The sequence below is a fragment of the Macaca fascicularis genome, chromosome 1, assembly GCF_037993035.2.
Source record: "Macaca fascicularis isolate 582-1 chromosome 1, T2T-MFA8v1.1".
NCBI lineage: Eukaryota > Metazoa > Chordata > Mammalia > Primates > Cercopithecidae > Macaca > Macaca fascicularis.
Genome location: NC_088375.1, coordinates 62,980,297 through 62,998,842, shown reverse-complemented (window position 1 = coordinate 62,998,842; position 18,546 = coordinate 62,980,297). Strand labels below are relative to the sequence as shown.

Here is an 18,546-nt window from a genome sequence, read left to right as displayed (position 1 = left end):
GTTCAAATAACATGACCAGGCGAGGTGTGGTGGCTCACACCTGTAATCTTAGCATTTTGGGAGGCTGAGATTGGTGGATTGCCTGAGCTCAGAAGTTCAAGACCAGCCTGGGCAATATGGCAAGACCCCGTGTCTACTAAAAATACAAAAATTAGCTGGGCGTGGTGGCCCTTGCCTGTAACCCCAGCTACTCGGGAGGCTGAGGCAGAAGAATCACTTGAACCCAGGAGGTACAGGTTGTAATGAGCCAAGATCATACCACTGCATTGCAGCCTGGGTGACAGAGCAAGACCCTGTCTCCAAAAAAAAAAAGAATTTTATAGAGGTTGCCCACCAAGTTCCCATCCCTCCTGCCTTATCTCTGTCTCTGTACCTTATAGGTAAACCTAAACTGGGACAGGAACTGGGCCGGGGCCAGTATGGTGTGGTGTACCTGTGTGACAACTGGGGAGGACACTTCCCTTGTGCCCTCAAATCAGTTGTCCCTCCAGATGAGAAGCACTGGAATGATCTGGCTTTGGAATTTCACTACATGAGGTGGGTCCTGGTCTCATTCATCTCTACGAGAAAGATCCAGAGGAGAATCTAGAAGCCTGGTTTAGATTTTGTACCAAGAGCTACAGCATGGCCTCTCTGTATTTAGGTTTCTGTGTCTAACAGACATGTGCTCCCTTTCAGGCCTTTACTGTCTTTGCTTGCTCTTTCCCCACCATCCTAATTTCTCAGACTCATCATTCCATTTAACTTTTCTTCTTTAGTCCTTAAGCCTTATTGGTTTTTAGAATCCAGGATTCTTCATCCTTGTTGAAGAGGCCATGCTCTGTCTGCACTAAGGGCTCTGTCTACACTGAGGGCTCTATCTGCACTGAGGGCCATTACCTCTGGACCTGTCCTAAGCATGGTCTGGAAATTCTTGTCTCCTACATTCTGGCATGGCATGCAGGATTAGAGCCCAAGTCTTGTAGCCTAGACCTCTCTTCTTCCCACCAGGTCTCTGCCGAAGCATGAGCGATTGGTGGATCTCCATGGTTCAGTCATTGACTACAACTATGGTGGTGGCTCCAGCATTGCTGTGCTCCTCATTATGGAGCGGCTACACCGGGATCTCTACACAGGGCTGAAGGTAAGGAGAGAGCAAGATCCAGCTGGCAGCCAAATCCACAGGTTCCTTTCTGGCCTCTCATCCTCTCCTGTTTATTCAGAGCTTTTAGCTTTCATCAGAGACTATTGGAGTAATTAGGCTTTATTTCATTTATTTCCAAAAACCCTTAAAGATTTCTCAGCTGGGCATGGTGGCTCACCCCTGTAATCCCAGCACTTGGGGAGGCAAGGTGGGAGGATCACTTGAGTCCAGGAGTTTGAGACCAGTCTGGGCAATAGAGGGAGACCTTGTCTCTATAAAAAATTTAAAAGTTAGCTGAGTGTGGTGGCTCATACCTGTAGTCCCAGCTACTCGAGGGGGCTGAGGTAGGAAGATCCCTTGCACTTAGGAGGTCAAGACTGCAATGAGCTATGATCATGCCACTGCACCCTAGCCTGGGTGACAGAGCAAGACCCTGTCTCTAAAAATAAAAATAAATTTAAAGATTTCTCAGAACCTATTTTCACCCCATTATATACCCAGAATATTGCCATTCACCACTCGCACACCTGTGGTGGTGGTAAAAATCTAAACTCCTTAGAAGAGCAGTACAGCTGCCTGTAACTCTGCTCTTCTTTCTCACTTTTGCTGTAAGAGGATAAAGCTAGTTTTTGTTGTTTAGTCAATGGATATTTATTAGTGACTGCTTTGTACAAGGTCCAGCATTAAGCATCATTAGAGGATATCAGAAGGTATAATTGATAGACGCTATTAAGAGAATTGTAGTCAGTGACCATTTCAGGAAGACGTGGAGTTTGAGTTTGACAAATATACCATGATGGGTAGAATTTGGGCAGTTGGAAGGAAGAGGCCATAGCAGGGGGAAGGAACAGCTTAATGCCTAGAGCATTCGAAGGCTGGTAAAGACACTGGGCACATTGGAGCAGCTGGTTCGTTTTGGGAATCAGGAGACATAATGTGCAAAGAGATGTTGGGAACAAATTACATAAGACCCAAAATGTTAAGAATTTCCATAGAATTCAAATTCTGTTATAGACTATGAGAAGCTACTGAAGGATTTTATTTGAGTGAAGGTGAAACCCTCAGTTGGATGTTGAGTTGCCCTTATATAAACCACCAAGAGGGAATTAGAGAGGTTTCTTTTGTCTGTTCCCTACATAGGAGCTGAGTAGAAGGAGAGAAAAGCTGACCTCAGAGTCTCTGAGTAGATCCCTTCTCACAGATTCCTCTTGGACCAGTTTATATGGAGGCTTCCAGAAGTAGGGCAGAGGAAACCTTAGAAATGCTTCCCGGAGTCTTGAGGAATTAATATGATGAAGAAAATGACTCTCCAAGCAGCTTTCCCTCTTCATTTCAGAGGAGTTAAGCATTGTCTGATGCATCTCCACAAGTGAACTAGAGAATGTCCTTTGAACTTTTGAATGAGTGATGTGACATTTTCCAGTATTCAGGAGACCCTGAATTGAAGTAATATGAGTGACTTTGGTATTTGAATCCATAAAACCAAACCTGGGCTAACCAGGCCTGTAAAGCAATGGAAGTAAATCTTCCTAAGGGACCTAGAAATAGTCACTTTGAGCCTCAAGGGCCATTCCAGAATTTGTTCAAATGTTAGAAATGAGCTCATGCCTTAGTTGTTTGGTTCTATCTGCTAGTCACATTTGAGGTTATCCATTTGGCTTAACTGCAGCCTGCAAGGGATTTTATCTGGCTTTGTCTCCTTTACAGCTTGCTCTTCTTTGCTTTTCTTCTACCTCCCTCTCCTAACTGCTTTTTTCTCCCCCCACCTTTTTTTTTTTTTTTTTTTTTTGAGACAGAGTCTTGCTCTGTCACCCAGGCTGGAGTGCAGTGGCACCATCTCAGCTCACTGCAACCTCTGCCTCCTGGGTTCAAGTGATTCTCCTGCCTCAGCCTCCCAAGTAGCTGGGATTACAGGCACCTGCCACCACATCCAGCTAATTCTTTTTTGTGTTTTTAGTAGAGACAGGATTTCACCATGTTTGCCAGGCTGGTCTCGAAATTCCTGACCTTGGCCTTCGTAAGTGCTGGGGTTATAGGTATGAGCCACTGTGCCCGGCTCTTCCCCCTTTTAAAAATGCACTTTTCTGTCCTCATGTGCCTAAGCATAGTCAGTTGAATCGAGGAGTTGCCTTATCATGACAAGCAAGCTCTTTTGTCTCCCCAAGGCTGGGCTGACCCTGGAGACACGTTTGCAGATAGCACTAGACGTGGTGGAAGGAATCCGCTTCCTGCACAGCCAGGGACTTGTCCATCGTGATATCAAACTGAAAAATGTGCTGGTAAGTAAGAGCTGTTTCCCCAAGATTATACTCTACCTCTGTGGCTGAGTGATTTTGGAGGGTACACGTAAATGTAAGTTAGATCCCAAGAAAAGTCCTCACAGAAAGTGTATTAGTCCATTCTCACACAGCTAGTAAAGACATGCCCAAGACTGGGTAATTTATAAAGGAAAGAGGTTTAATTGACTCACAGTTCCACAGGGCTGGAGAAGCCTCAGGGAATTTGCAGTTATGGCAGAAGGGGAAGTAAACACATTCTTCTTCACATGGCAGCAACACGAAGAAGTACTGAACAAAGGAGGGTAAAGCCCCTTACAAAACCATCAGATCTCGTTAGAACTCACTATCATGAGAAAAGCATGAGGGTGACTGCCCCTGTGATTAAATTACTTCTCGGCCGGGCGCGGTGGCTCAAGCCTGTAATCCCAGCACTTTGGGAGGCCGAGACGGGCGGATCACGAGGTCAGGAGATCGAGACCATCCTGGCTAACACGGTGAAACCCCATCTCTACTAAAAAAATACAAAAAACTAGCCGGGCGAGGTTGCGGGCACCTGTAGTCCCAGCTACTCGGGAGGCTGAGGCAGGAGAATGGTGTAAACCCAGGAGGCGGAGCTTGCAATGAGCTGAGATCCGGCCACTGCACTCCAGCCTGGGCGACAGAGCGAGACTCCGTCTTGGGAAAAAAAAAAAAAAAAAATACTTCTCACTGGGTCCGTCCCACAACACATGGGGATTATGGGAACTACAATTCAGGATGAGATTTGGGTGGGGACACAGCCAAACCATATCATTCTGCCCCTGGCCCCTCCCAGATCTCATGTCCTTGCATTTCAAAACACAATCATGCCTTCTCAACAGTTGTCCAAAGTCTTAACTCATTCTAGTATTAACCCAAAAGTCCAAGTCCAAAGTTTTATCTGAGACAAGGCAAGTCCCTTCCACCCATGAGCCTATAAAATCAAAAGCAAGTTAGTTACTTTCTACATACTATGAGGGTACAGGCATTGGATAAATACATCCATTCCAAATGGGAGAAATTGGCCAAAACAAAGGTGCTACAGGCCCATGCAAGTCTGAAATCCAATAGGGTAGTCATTAAATCCTGAAATTCCAAAATGATCTTCTTTGACTCCATGTCTCACATCCAGGGCATGCTGATGCAAGAGGTGGTCTCCTATGGCATTGGGCATCTTCACACCTGTGGCTTTGCAGGGTACAGCCCACTTCCTGGCTGCTTTCATGGGCTGGCATTGAGTGTCTGTGGCTTTTCTAGGCACACGGTGCAAGTTGTGTGTGGATCTACCATTCTGGGTTGTGGAAGACAGTGGCCTTCTTCTCACAGTTCCACTAGGCAGTGTCCCAGTAGGGACCTTCTGTGGGGGTTCCAACCCCACATATTCTGCACAGCCCTAACGGAGGTTCTCCATGGGGGCTCCACCCCTGCAGCAAACTTATGCCTGGATATCCAGGCATTTTCATACATCCTCTGAAATCCAGGTGGAGATTCCCAAACCTCAACTCTTGATTTCTATGCACCTGCAGGCCCAACACCACATGTAAGCTGCCAAGATTTGGGGCTTGCACCCTCTGAAGCAATGGCCTGAGCTATGTGTTGGCCCCTTTTAGCCACAACTGGAACTGAAGCAGCTGGGATGCAGGGCACCATGTCCCAAGGCTGCATAGAGCAGGGGGGCCCTGGGTCCAGCTCACAGAACCATTTTTCCCTCCTAGACCTCCAGGGGTCATAGGAGGGCCTGCTGTGAAGGTCTCTGACATGCCCTGGAGAAATTTTCCCCATTGTCTTGCTGGTTAACATTTGGCTCCTCATTACTTACGAAAATGTCTGCAGCGGGCTTGAATTTCTCCCCAGAAAATAGGTTTTCTTTTCTTTCTTTCTTTTTTTTTTTTTCTGAGATGGAGTCTTGCTCTGTTGCCCAGGCTAGAGTACAATGGCGCTATCTCAACTCACTGTAACCTCCACCTCCCAGGTTCAAGCAATTCTTCTGCCTCAGCCTCCCAAGTAGCTGGAATTACAGGCACTTGCCATCACGCTGGGCTAATTTTTGTATTTTTAGTAGAGACAGGGTTTTGCCATATTGGTCAGGCTGGTCTCCAACTCCTGACCTCAAGTGATCCGTCCACCTTGGCCTCCCAAAGTGCTGGGATTATAGGTGTGAGCCACTGTGCCCAGCCAGAAAATAGGTTTTCTTTTCTATGACATTGTCAGACTGCAAATTTTTCAAACTTTTATGCTCTGCCTCCTCTTCAACACTTTGCTGCTTAGAAATTTCTTCTGGGGTGGGCATGGTGGCTCACACCTGTAATCCCAGCACTTTGGGAGACCGAGGTGGGTGGATCACCTGAGGTCAGGAGTTTGAAGCCAGCCTGGCCAACATGGTAAAACCCCATCTCTACTAAAAATAAAAAATTAGCCGGGTGTGGCACACACCTGTAGTCCCAGCTACTTGGGAGGCTGAGGCAGGGGAATTGCTTGAACCTGGGAGGTGGAGGTTGCAGTGAGCTGAGATTGCACCACTACACTCCAGCCTGGGTGACACAGCAAGACTCTGTCTCTAAATAAATAAATAAATAAATAAATAAATAAATAAATAAATAAATTTCTTCCACCAGATACCCTAAGTCATCTCTGAAGTTCAAAGTTCCACAGATCTCTAGGGCAGGGGTAAAATGCCTCCAGTCTCCTTGCATAGCAATGGTGACCTTTATTTCAGTTCCCAACAAGTTCCTCATTTCCATCTGAGACCACCTTACCCTGGACATCATTGTCCATATCACTATCAGCATTTTGGTCAAAGCCATTCAACAAGTCTCTCGGAAGTTCCAAACTTTCCCACATTTTCCTGTCTTCTTCTGAGCCCTCCAAACTGTTCCAGCCTCTGCCTGTTACCCAGTTCCAAAGTCGCTTCCACAATTTCATGTATCCTTACAGCAGCAGCCCACTCTTGGTACCAATTTACTGTGTTAGTCCATTCTCACACTGCTAATAAAGACATACCTGAGACTAGGTAACTTATAAAGGAAAGAAGGTTAATTGACTCACAGTTCCGCGGGGCTGAAGAGGCCTCAGGAAGCTTACAATCATGGTGGAAGGAGAAGCAAACATGTCCTTCTTCACATAGTGGCAGCAAGGAGAAGTGCCGATCAAAAGGGGGAAAAGCCCCTTACCTCCCATCAGGTCCCTCCCATGATACACAGGGATTATGGGAGTTAGCAATTCAAGATGAAATTTGGATGGGGACAAACCGTATCAGAAAGTAGTAGAGTTAACAGCATGGTGAAAGATGGTATGTGAGACTTCAAGCTTAGGGAGGAGTTTTATCATAGACTTAGCTGATACTGTGTAAGGTTTTTTCCCCCTACACTGTTTTGAAAAATGTTAAACTTATGGAAGAGTGGTACAATGAAGACCCATATACCCCTCACCCAAATTCATATTCTCTTTTCTCCAAAATGTGCACTCTCTCTTTCTCTCTATACATGCACACACACACACACACACGTGTGCATACTTTTTTGCTGAGCTATATGAAATTCAGTTACAAGGGCAGGCACAGTGGCTCATGCCTATAATCCGAGCACTTTGGGAGGCCGAGGTGGGTGAATCACCTGAGGTCAGGAGTTCGAGACCAGCCTGGCCAACATGATAAAACCCTGTTTCTACCAAAAATACAAAAAAAAAAAAAATTAGCCAGGCATGGTGGTGCATACCTGTAGTCCCAGCTACTGAGGAGGTTGAGGCAGGAGAATCACTTGAACCCAGGAGGCAGAGCTTGCAGTGAGCCAAGATTGTGCCCTGCACTCCTGCCTGGTGACAGAGTGAGACCCTGCCCTCCCCCCAAAAAAAAGTAACAGAAAACACTTTATTCCTAAGTACTTCATCATGTATCTCCTAAGAAAAAGGATATCGTTCTACATAATCAAAGTGTCATTATTATACCCAAGGAATTTAACATTGATACAATACTATTATTTAATATGTAATCTATATTAACATTTTTCAGTTGTCCCAAATATGTTTAGTTGCCCTAAATATGGTATGTTTGTTTGTTTGATACAGGATCCAATCCAGGAAATATATAGTATATTTTGTTGTCATGTTTCTTTAGTCTCCTTTAATCTAGAATAGTCTTTCTGCCTTTGAGGAGTCTGGGCCTTGTTATTGCTTAAGGTTTAATCAGAGATGTAGGATGAAGACTGAGATGGGTAAATGTACCTTAAATGGTGAGATGGTCATGAACTCACTAGTCCTGTAATTTGAATTGTAAAGAATCTTTCGATCTATTCCTCTTGAAAGTATACTGGCATGTCATTCAGTTGTTTCTGGCAATACTTAAATGATGTATGAAGATGACAGCAATTTAGGGGAAGGGAACAGTCTCCCTAAAATTGACAACCGAAACCTAAAGGCTGATCAATAGCCAAATTAGACAGACTTATTCTCTTCAACCTTTAGGAAAGGAAACTACAGGGACTTTAGGAAACTCTCCTCAGCTGACCAGAGGACCTCAACTTTCTGCTCTGGGGTCAGGAGGAGAGTCAGGCGCTGAAGTGTTTCCCTGGTGTCCTTCCATGGACCTGTACTTCCTCATTCTTCCAGGGTTTTTTAGGACCTTCATATGTACCAGGCACTGTGCTAAGCACTGGGGATATAAAGATGAAAATGGCAATCCCTGCCCTCATGTTGCTTATAGTATGGGGAAGAAGACAGTACAGGTTGAGTATTCCTAATTGAAAAATTACAAATCCAAAATGCTCCACGATCCGAAACTTTCTGAGCACTGACATGACCCTCAAAGAGAATGCTCACTGGAGCATTTTGGATTTTTAATTAGAGGTGTTGAATCAGCAAGTATAATGGATATATTCCAAAATCTGGAAAAAAAAATGAAATTCAAAACACTTCTGGTTCCAAGCCTTTCAGATAAGGGATACTCAACTTGTAATGGAATGAACCTGGAGACAGGAAGGTTGGCGGCAGGATTTATGAAGTACAGTCATGCACTGCATAATGACATTTTGGTCAGTGAGACCACATATACAATGTAGTCCCATAAGATTATAATGGACTGGCTAGGTGTGGTGGATCACGCCTGTAATCCCAGCACTTTGGGAGGCCGAGGCAGGCGGATCACCTGAGGTCGGCAGTTTGAGACCAACCTGACCAACATAGAGAAACCCTGTCTATACTAAAAATACAAAATTAGCTGGACGTGGTGGCGCATGCCTGTAATCCCAGCTACTTGGGAGGCTGAGGCAGGAGAATAGCTTGAACCCGGGAGGCAGAGGTTGCAGTGAGCCGAGATCATGCCATTGCACTCCAGCCTGGGCATCAAGAGCAAAACTCCATCTCAAAAAACAAAAATAAACAAAAAAGATTATAATGGACTAAAAAATTCCTATTGCCTAGTGACATCATAGCTGTTGTAATGTTGCAGCACAGTGCAACACATGTGTGGTGATGCTTGTGTAAACCTACTGATATAAAAGAATAGCACAATTATGTACAGTATATATTTGATAATAAACAGCTATGTTACTGGTTTATATATTTACTGTACTATACTTTTTATCTTTTTAAACCTTTTAGATACTCTAAAAAGTATAGTACAGTAAATATATAAACCAGTAAGGATAGCCTCGGGCAGGACCTTAGGACGAACTCCAGAAGAAGGTGTTGCTATCATAGGAAGTGACAGCTCCATGTGTGTTATTGTCCTTGAAGACCTTCCAGTGGGACAGGATGTGGAAGTGGAAGACAGTGATATAGCTGATCTTGACCCCATGCAGGCCTAGGCTAATATGTCTGTGTTTTAGTTCTTAACAAAAAAGTTTTAAAAGCTAGAAAAAAAAGAAAGAAAGCCTATAACCAGCCTAGACAACAGAGAAAGACCCCATCTCTACTAAAAATCAAAAAATTAGCCCGGCATGATGGCACACAACCATAGTCTTTGCTGGTCAGGAAGCCGAGGTAGGAAAATCCCTTGAGCCCAGAAGTTCAAGGCTTCCTTGAGCTGTGATCGTGCCACTGCACTCCAGCCTGGACGACAGAGCACAACCCTGTCTCTTAAAAAAAAAAAAAAAAAATATATATATATATATATATATATATATATATATTTGTACAGCTATACAATGTGTGTTGTAAGCTAAGTGTTTATTGCAAGAGTCAAAAAGCTTAAAAAATTAAAAAGTTTATAAAGTAAAATTACAGTAAGTAGAGGTTGATTATTGAAGAAAAACTTTTAAAAATAAATACAGTGTAGCCTAAATATACAGTGTTTATAAAGCCTACAGTAGTGTACAGTAATGTCCTAGGCCTTCACATTCACTCACCACTCACTCACTGACTCACCCAGAGCAACTTCCACTTCTGCAAGCTCCATTCATTATAAATGCCCTCTACAGGTATACCATTTTTTATTTTTTATACCGTATTCTTACTGTACCTTTTCTTGGTTTAAGTATGTTTAGATACACAAATACCGTTGTGTTACAGTTGCCTATGGTATTCAGTACAGTAATACACTGTACAGGTTTGTAGCCTAGTAGCAAAAGACCATACTATTAATATGTAGCCTAGGTGTGTAGCAAGTATACCATCTAGGTTTGTATAAGCACAGTCTGGTGTTTGTACAAGGACAAAATCACCTGACAACTCATTTTTCAGAGCATAATCCTGTCCAGTGACACTACTTTGAGGTACCTACCTTTGAGCTTGGGTATGCAGCACTGCTGTGTGCAGGATCAGAAACAAGGTGACTCTTGCCCTGCTTTGTTGGCAGCTGGATAAGCAGAACCGTGCCAAGATCACTGACTTAGGATTCTGCAAGCCAGAGGCCATGATGTCAGGCAGCATTGTGGGGACACCAATCCATATGGCCCCTGAACTTTTCACAGGTAAGGCTGGAGGGCAGGCAGTGGGTCTGGGCAGGGTGTATTACTTTAATCCTGAGTGCTACTCCTTGAGCTCGTTTCCACAATCACTACTGGCAGGTCTGGCACAGGCAAGGGAGAAACCAGATCAGGGGAGACCTACCTAAGGCAAGTAGCAGGGAAAGTGAAGAGGTAGAGGAGTAAGAAAGAAAAAGTACAAATGGGAATCACCATTTGGACATCTCTCTGGGTTATTCGTGCCATAATTGCCATAATCAGCCAATTATTTAATCATAAAGTATTGATTGAATAACTCCTGTGTGATAGGAGTTGTCCTCTATCATTAAAGAACTTACAGTTGACATACAGATATATTGAGAGGTAAAATAGGAAGCAGTATAATACAACGTATGATTAAGTGCTAAATTAAGTGCTATATGATGTACTGTTGGTGTTTAGAGAAGGAATAAATGAAGTTGGAAATGTTTATTGGTTTTGTGATGAAGGTGAGATTTTGAGTAGAACTTGAGTCAGATCTGGGAAATTGGTAGGTGGGAAGGGAACTCATTTATTAAGTATATACCTTGAGTTAAGCAGTATGGGTAGGTTTTTCATATATTTTGTTTAGTTCTGTGATGATGATGGATTTTTATGTCCATTCAATTGATAAAGTTGAGACCAGACTGATGAAGAAACCTACTCCCAAAAACATTGAGCTAAAAGGTAATGGACCTGTGATTTAAGTCTAGGACTTTCTATCTCCATAGTACAACCCTGTAGCATAAAGGAGAGAAAATTCTGGAGGCTAAAGAAGGGGAAATGAAGAAAATCACAGAATAGAAATAAGCGTGACAGGAAAGAAATCCATTTGGGGAACAGTAGCAAACAAGGTTGGAGATAAAATACATTGAGGTTGAAATTCCCACAAAAGAATCAAGGCTTGTTTGTGCAAGACTTAAGGAGCTACTGAGCTTTTGAGTAGGAGACAAAGGAAAATGTTGATGAAGATGAGCTTTAGCAACAGTAGGTAAAGATGATTTGAAAGGAACCAAGGTAAGACCAGATAGCTGGTCTTCTATGGTTGCCTCCATGATTAAGCTGGTGTTAGTGCGGAAACAAACAAATGTGAGAAATTTAGATTAATTCAGAGGAAGAGTGAACAAGATTTTGGTGCTAACTTGATATGGTTAGTGAACAGAAAAGAATGACTAAAAGATGACTGCAAGGTTTTGAGCCCAAGTGATGGGAATGATTGTTCCATTGCCAGCAAAGATGGAAAGGTAGTCATTAGTATTGGTAAGAGTTAAAATTAGCAATATATTTAAATTTCTTTCATTTCATGTATGAGTCTTCCCCCAGCCCTTCACTGGGTGATACATGTAAGGATTAGGTGTTAGTGAGACAGCTGTAGTAGTATTCAACATCTGAACTAAGTAGACAGTCTTCATTTTTCTTTCTGTAGATTTACTTAACAACAACAACAAAAAAACTTTCGGCCAGGCACGGTGGTTCATGCCTGTAATCCCAGCACTTTGGGAGGCTAAGGCGGGTGAATCACTGAGGTCAGGAGTTCAAGACCAGCCTGACCAACATGGAGAAACCCCGTCTCTACTAAAAATACAAAATTAGCCAGGTGTGGTAGTGCCTGCCTGTAATCCCAACTACTTAGGAGGCTGAGGCAGGAGAATCGCTTGAACCCAGGAGGCGGAGGTTGTGGTGAGCTGAGATCGCACTACTGCACTCTAGCCTGGGCAACAAGAGCAAAACTCTGTCTCAAAAAAAAAAAAAGAAGAAACTTTCTAATCCCACTGCTGTTACTCTATTTTGGTTACTTCATACTTACATTTCTTTTATTGTTTCTATTGCAGTCCACCCTATTGCTGTCAGAATCATCTTTCTAAAATATTATATTCTTCATGTCACCTCCTACTCTAAAACATAAATGACTTCCTGCTGCCCACTAAATCCAGACTCTTCTACCTGACTTTAAAAATTATTATATTCTGGTTTCAACATCCCTACCCACCTGTATTTCCAACTTTATTTCCTTAATTTTTTGTGATTAATCTTTTTGACTGTCCTAGCAGAATGACAGGCCTTATTTGCCTTCTCCTTTGTCAAGTTCTAGGCTTGGCTCTCTTCGTATTGAGCTGTGACCTCCCAATGTCTTACTTGATTGTATTGTAAAATGGGCATTATAAATGTGCCCTGCCCACCTGGCAGGGTTGTTATTGGGAGATAATAGATGTTAAAAGCTTTGGAAAAAGCCACCCCTCTACTGAGGCAAGATGGTGTGGATGCTGCTGCCTGACTCTCTGCGGCTCATTACGTTTCATCCTTTCTTGCCATCAGGGAAGTACGATAATTCCGTGGATGTCTACGCTTTTGGAATTCTTTTCTGGTATATCTGCTCAGGCTCTGTCAAGCTCCCTGAGGCATTTGAGAGGTGTGCTAGCAAAGACCATCTCTGGAACAATGTGCGGAGGGGTAAGAGCCACAAGTACTACCTTGTCTTAACTCCCCTGGCTAGCGCAGACTGAGCCCAGGCAATGTCACCCAGCCTCCTGTTATCCTATCTGGCCACTCCGTAGCAGGGCCATAGATACATTTAAACTGTCATGAATCCAGAAAACATAATTAAGTCAACCTTTGCTTCCAGTCAACTCTCTGTTGAACTATCTCAAAAAGCCTTTTTAAAAAAAATGTCCAATTCTTCAACTTCATATGCCAGTGTGTTCCAGTTTTTCTTTTCTTTTTCTTTCTTTCTTTTTTTTTTTTAAATTATTCTTACTGTTAGGTTCTAACCTAGATGTTTGCAATTGAAGTCAAAACTCTTTGCATTCTTTAGTATTCTGAGCCCCACTGGGAATTCAGCCTTTGAGCTGGTCATGCCTCTTTGTATGTGCTGGGCCCCTCTCACTGTGGTCTTGTTTCCATGCTCCTTTCTCTAGGGGCTCGCCCAGAACGTCTTCCTGTGTTTGATGAGGAGTGCTGGCAGTTGATGGAAGCCTGTTGGGATGGTGACCCCTTGAAGAGGCCTCTCTTGGGCATTGTTCAGCCCATGCTCCAGGGCATCATGGATCGGCTCTGCAAGTCTAATTCTGAGCAGCCAAACAGAGGACTAGATGATTCTACTTGAAAGCAAAGACTTTTCTTTTTCACTCTCTAGTTCTTTCCTTCCCCCTCACCTTTTGGCCATGGGGAGAATTTGACATTTATTCACTATAGGACACACTCCCAAGAGAACTGGTGCTTGCTGGGAAACTTGAAACCTTCCCAGGCAGGGATGACTCCTGGACAGTGAAGAGTTGAATGACTGAGCATATTCAGCAGCTCACTGAAGCGCCAAGCTATTCCTTTAGCAAAAAAGTGTCTAAGATGTGTAAAAGCTGAGGAATGTGATGTTCTGGCCTCACAAATGAAAAAGAGGCAGATGTTACCATTGTCTATTCACTGTATATGCTTCCAAGACAACCAGCAGGACACTGCAGTGGCAATAGTGTTAAAAAGTCTCATTCTCATGATTTTTCGCTCTAGCTAGGAATAGTTTAGTCAGGACTCAGAAAATTTGAACTTAGTTCTGGGATTATGAAAACATGGGGACAAAAACAGTAACTTGTAGATATCTGGTTCCTGCTGTCTGCAGCCAGGGATCTCAGGCTGCAATGGTCAGAAGTCCCAGTGAGGGAGCTAGAAACAGAGCTATCTGTTCCTCATAGTGCCAGTGTGTTTACATTTATAGGACCACATATCCCTGGTTTCTGGGGGAGGGTTTCACTGTTACATCACCAAAAGGCCCTGAAAAGATAAAAAAAAAAAAAAAAAAAAAAAAGAGGCCGGGCTTGGTGGCTCATGCCTGTAATCCCAGCACTTTGGGAGGCTGAGGCGGGTGGATCATAAGGTCCAGAGTTCAAGAGCAGCCTGGCCAACATGGTGAAACCCTGTCTCTACTAAATATACAAAAAATTAGCTGGGCATAGTGATGCATGCCTGTAATCCTAGCTACTGGGGAGTCTGAGGCAGGAGAATTGCTTGAACCTGGGAGGCGGAGGTTGCAGTGAGCTGAGATCGTGCCACTGCACTTCAGCCTGGGTGACAGGGTGAGACTCTGTCTCAAAAAAAAAAAAAAAGAATGTGTGTGTATGTGTATATACATGTGTGTGTCTATATCTCTATATATAGACATACACACAGAAGTTATTGGATTTAGAGTTACTGCTAACCCCAGAACAGAATCTGTTCTTTTACCTTTGAGTCTTTTCTTTTGTTTACCTCTTTTCATCTCAAAGTGGGAAAGCTCCAGATAACATGGTACACAGGAGTGAGTGTCTGAGCAAAACCAACCCAGTGCAAAGTATTTGGGTGAGACCTGAGAGGTGGGAGATGATTGGAGGCCATGGCCTGTGTACAAACATACTGGAAGAAAACAAGCTTGTTTTTAAAACTTAACATAATCAGAAACTTTTCTTTTTTGTTTCAATCTAACACGTTGACGTTTTTAAAATTTGATCAGTGAGCTTTTTAACCAAGATTTCTCCTGCAATTTGTTCCTTCTTTTTACCTTATTTTAAGTATAATCTGTTAGAAGAAAAAAAGAAGCAGACGAAAGAGAAAAACCCTCCTCTGGTAGTTCTGTGTGTGTGCCCCTCACCTGTGTGCTAGTGTCTGGGAAGTTTCCCTGAAAGGTGGGAGGCGGGTGGGTGGTCTTTTGGAGAGTTCCTCATGAAGTGTGCTTGAGGAAAGAAATTCTGATTCTAGGCAGAGGAAGGGGAACAATTTAAATATTGGTGCATCTCAGATGCACTTCTTCAAGCCTTCCTCAACCAAACTGATCCATTAGATTCAGAAAAACAGGTAGACAAGGAAGTAGACAGCGGAAGGGAGTAGTCTCCCTCCATCTGCCTAATCCCCAATAACTGTGGTCTGGCCCCTGTGTCCAGCCCCAGAGTTTGTAGAACAGGTCCCCAAGTAGGTGTATAAGATGAATTGCAAATTAGCCGGGCATGGTGGTGCGGGCATGGTGGTGCGCGCCTGTAGTCCCAGCTACTCGGGAGTCTGAGGCAGGAGAATCGCTGGAACCCAGGATGTGGAGATTGTGGTGAGCCGAGATCGCGCCACTGCACTCCAGCCTGGGCAAGAGTGAGACTCCATCTCAAAAAAGAAAAAGAAAAAATGAGTCGCACATTTGCTGCTGGGATTTTCTAGGGTTGTTTATGACAAAATGACCATCTTTTAAATATTAATGGAGTATAAATGGAGTCTATAATGGGTCTTTCATATAACTTTTAACTCTTTGGCTATCCTGGGCTCTGATCATGATACGTTTGAGCATAGTAGCTCCCTAAACTCTTGCAGCCTTTCAGAAACTCCACGTAGTGCTAATAACCTTTTTACCTGCAAATGATAAAGTAACTGACTCAGTGTCTTTGGGCTCTGTAGGCTTTAGCCTTGTTTTGGTAGGATGTTCAGTATATTAGAATTTTTACCACCTATTTAGCTATACTTCAAGTACTCTATTCTCTGCACTAACTCACTTGTCCTTCTGGGAACTATGATGGGGCTTCAAGGGAGTCAGGTGTCAAGAGAGGAGGGGTAAGTACTCTCTACTTGCTGGAAAATCATTGTCTAAGTCTGTTGTGTATGAAATTTTAGGAAAAGTCTTATATAGTTCCCTTTCCAGACTGTCTTCTTTTGACTCTAGCTATAATCATAAGTCTGTGCTTCCATTATGAAGGTCACATTCCTAGCATTCTTTGGAAGTCTTAGCTCATACTCCCATTCACATATGGGAGGTTAGATTTTTTTCGTCTACCCAGAGTCCCTTTTTAGTTTACCCCACGGCTTAGTCTGCAATCAGATGCCAGTTCTCTAGCAGATTCCCCAACAGTTTTTTCCCCAATGGGGAGGGTGGAAGGGAGGAACTAATGTAAGTAAGGAGATGAGTAGTTGTGTTACAGTTCATTTTCTTAAAAAAAGTATTTTGAGAAAAGGTGCAAAATATTCTTGAAAGTCTCTAGGCCAGCCAAAATCCATATATGGATATTTGGGGATGTTATTTAAATACTCAGCAGGCTGAGTGCAGGTATACGTGTGTATAGTGTGTGTATACTTTGCTTTTGTTTTATAACATTGTCAGCTAATTTTGGCTTCTTTGTTCCTTGGCATCCATTCTTATGATAAGTGATGGAATGCCATGAAACGTACTGTATTGTATATTACTTGGGAGGACACTAGGTTTTCAAAGAAGTCTGGCAGCACTTGGCTTATAGAGGGCCCAGCATGACCAAAGTCCTAAAGATTTTACCTCCCAGCTTTGGTTGTACGTGTTCCCAAGTGGTGAGGTGAGATTGTGACTGGAGGAGGAAAAAGGATGACGTGAAAGGATGACCCTTATTGTGTTCTGTCCTTCTAATCAGCATAATTAGGGCAGCTTACCCCTGCATGAAAATGATGACCTGGCCATTTTTAATGGCCAGAGCTTGAAGTCTGGTCTCTCATTTTGTTTCAGAAATGAGGCCTTCCTACAGAGCAGTCAGGAGAAATGGTGGAGCCTGGGACCCTTGAATGGCTGACCCTGGGCCTAGAGAGCCGATGGCAAGGGCTGTCTGGCACGGCTCATTTGGGTGGGGTTTCCCCAGGCATACCTTAGTTCCCTGATCCTCTGCAAAGAGTAGCTCATTGACTGAGCAAGCGCTTCACGAGAGGACTGTGCTGGTTGTTCCCAGACCAAAGAGAGTCACTTTTGACTCCATCAACTTCAAGGGGACAGAGCCTAGGCAGCAGCTTCTCCTAATTTTTAACACTAAAATTCAAGGAAGCAGTGGAGGAAAGAATGCATTACTACCACAGATAGAAATAGGGGACTCGTAGAACTCTTGACTAGTACCTGTCAGCTCTCAAGTGCATTTTTGTGTCTTTGCTTGAGCTGCCAAAGAAGGGTCACAAAGTGTTCTTCCTAATGGAAGAAGTGCCTCGGGGTTGCAGGGCTTCAAAGTGACAACTGCACTGAATAACACTTTATTTTTTGGCTTTGGGTTATTATTTAGCACTGGGAGGCCTGGGGGGAATTGGTGATTACAGTAGCACTTTGGGAAGTTAAAGCCCCCTTTGGGCTTGCTTTGGAGAGATGATGGCATGCTTGGTATTCCATTTGGATAATCAGGAAACCTCCCTAATCCATCCATATTGCATCAGAGTGGGATTAACAACCCTGGAAGAGTCCACTGCCAAAAGAGTAGTTGCTTTCCTTGAGTTTCCAAAGCTTTTGGATTTTCTGGATCAAGTAACCCACTTTTTAAAACCTGAGGTCAGGAGTTCGAGACCAACCTGTAACACGGTGAAACCCCATCTCTATTAAAAATAGAAAAAATTAGCCAGGCATGGTGGCGGGCATCTATAGTCCCAGCTACTCAGCAGGCTGAGGTAGGAGAATTGCTTGAACCCAGGAGACAGGCTGCAATGAGCTGAGATCACACTACTGCACTCCAGCCTGGGTGGCAGAGCAAGACTCCATTTCAAAAAAAAGAAAAAAGAAAAAGAAGGTTAATCCTTCCAAATATGGAGGTGGGATGAATAGGGCTTGTTTGATGTTGAAGTGGGTAAGGAGGGAGTGGCCTTGGAACACTTGTATTCCAAACTCCCCTGGAGGTTTCCAGTAGCACTACTGTTCTTAAAAGGGTTTTATTTTTAACTTCATCTGCTTTGTTAACATCCAGTCCAATTGAGGTGATCTCAGAGGTGCATCAGGACACCAAGCACTGGGGAGGCCACCTTGCCCAGATGGTTGAAAAGAAAATTGGTCTGGACAGCCTGTTGTCTTTTGTCTTCTTGTAATGTCGTTTGTTTGTTTTAAAGGACTAATGTTTGTTACAGTGTTAAATAAAGATGTAACATACTAAGTGTGTAGAATAAAAGTGCAATAACAAACGAAAATGACTTTCGCACACACTTCAGTCTTTATCCTGTCTCCTTTCTTGTGCTACCTGGCTCTTTCCATAATACTGTTACAGCAGGACTGTGGTAATTGTGTGCATTTTGAAGAGACGCGACTTGGGGTTAATCTTCATTCATGTAATTTTGAAGGGTTGGGTTTGGTTTTATAGAGTATTCTATATACTTGTTGGGTTACACAAATACCAGATGTGCTGTATAATAAAGATCACATTAACATTTTAGGTTTCTATCTGTTTGGTTTTGGTTTTCCCTTACCTCACTACCCATAGTAACAGGACACTGCCTAATCCATTCC

The 18,546-nt window shown here is 43.3% G+C and overlaps 1 protein-coding gene across 6 annotated transcripts in view; it reads left to right on the top strand.

The window, feature by feature from the left end:
• DSTYK (dual serine/threonine and tyrosine protein kinase) overlaps positions 1 to 18,470 on the top strand; it is a 71,700-nt gene extending 53,230 nt beyond the window's left edge. For 2 of the 6 annotated variants that reach the window (XM_074034231.1, XM_005540577.5), the window contains 6 exons: positions 381 to 537; positions 991 to 1,123; positions 3,289 to 3,402; positions 10,208 to 10,322; positions 12,651 to 12,785; positions 13,250 to 17,835. In XM_074034231.1, coding sequence (XP_073890332.1) covers positions 381 to 537; positions 991 to 1,123; positions 3,289 to 3,402; positions 10,208 to 10,322; positions 12,651 to 12,785; positions 13,250 to 13,437 — 842 coding nt within the window. In that variant the 3' untranslated portion in view covers positions 13,438 to 17,835. Of the gene's footprint in view, positions 1 to 380; positions 538 to 990; positions 1,124 to 3,288; positions 3,403 to 10,207; positions 10,323 to 12,650; positions 12,786 to 13,249 lie in introns of all 6 variants that reach the window. The other 4 variants (XM_074034237.1, XM_074034229.1, XM_005540576.5 and 1 more) reach the window with 3 other exon arrangements.
• The last annotated feature ends 76 nt before the right edge of the window (positions 18,471 to 18,546 follow it).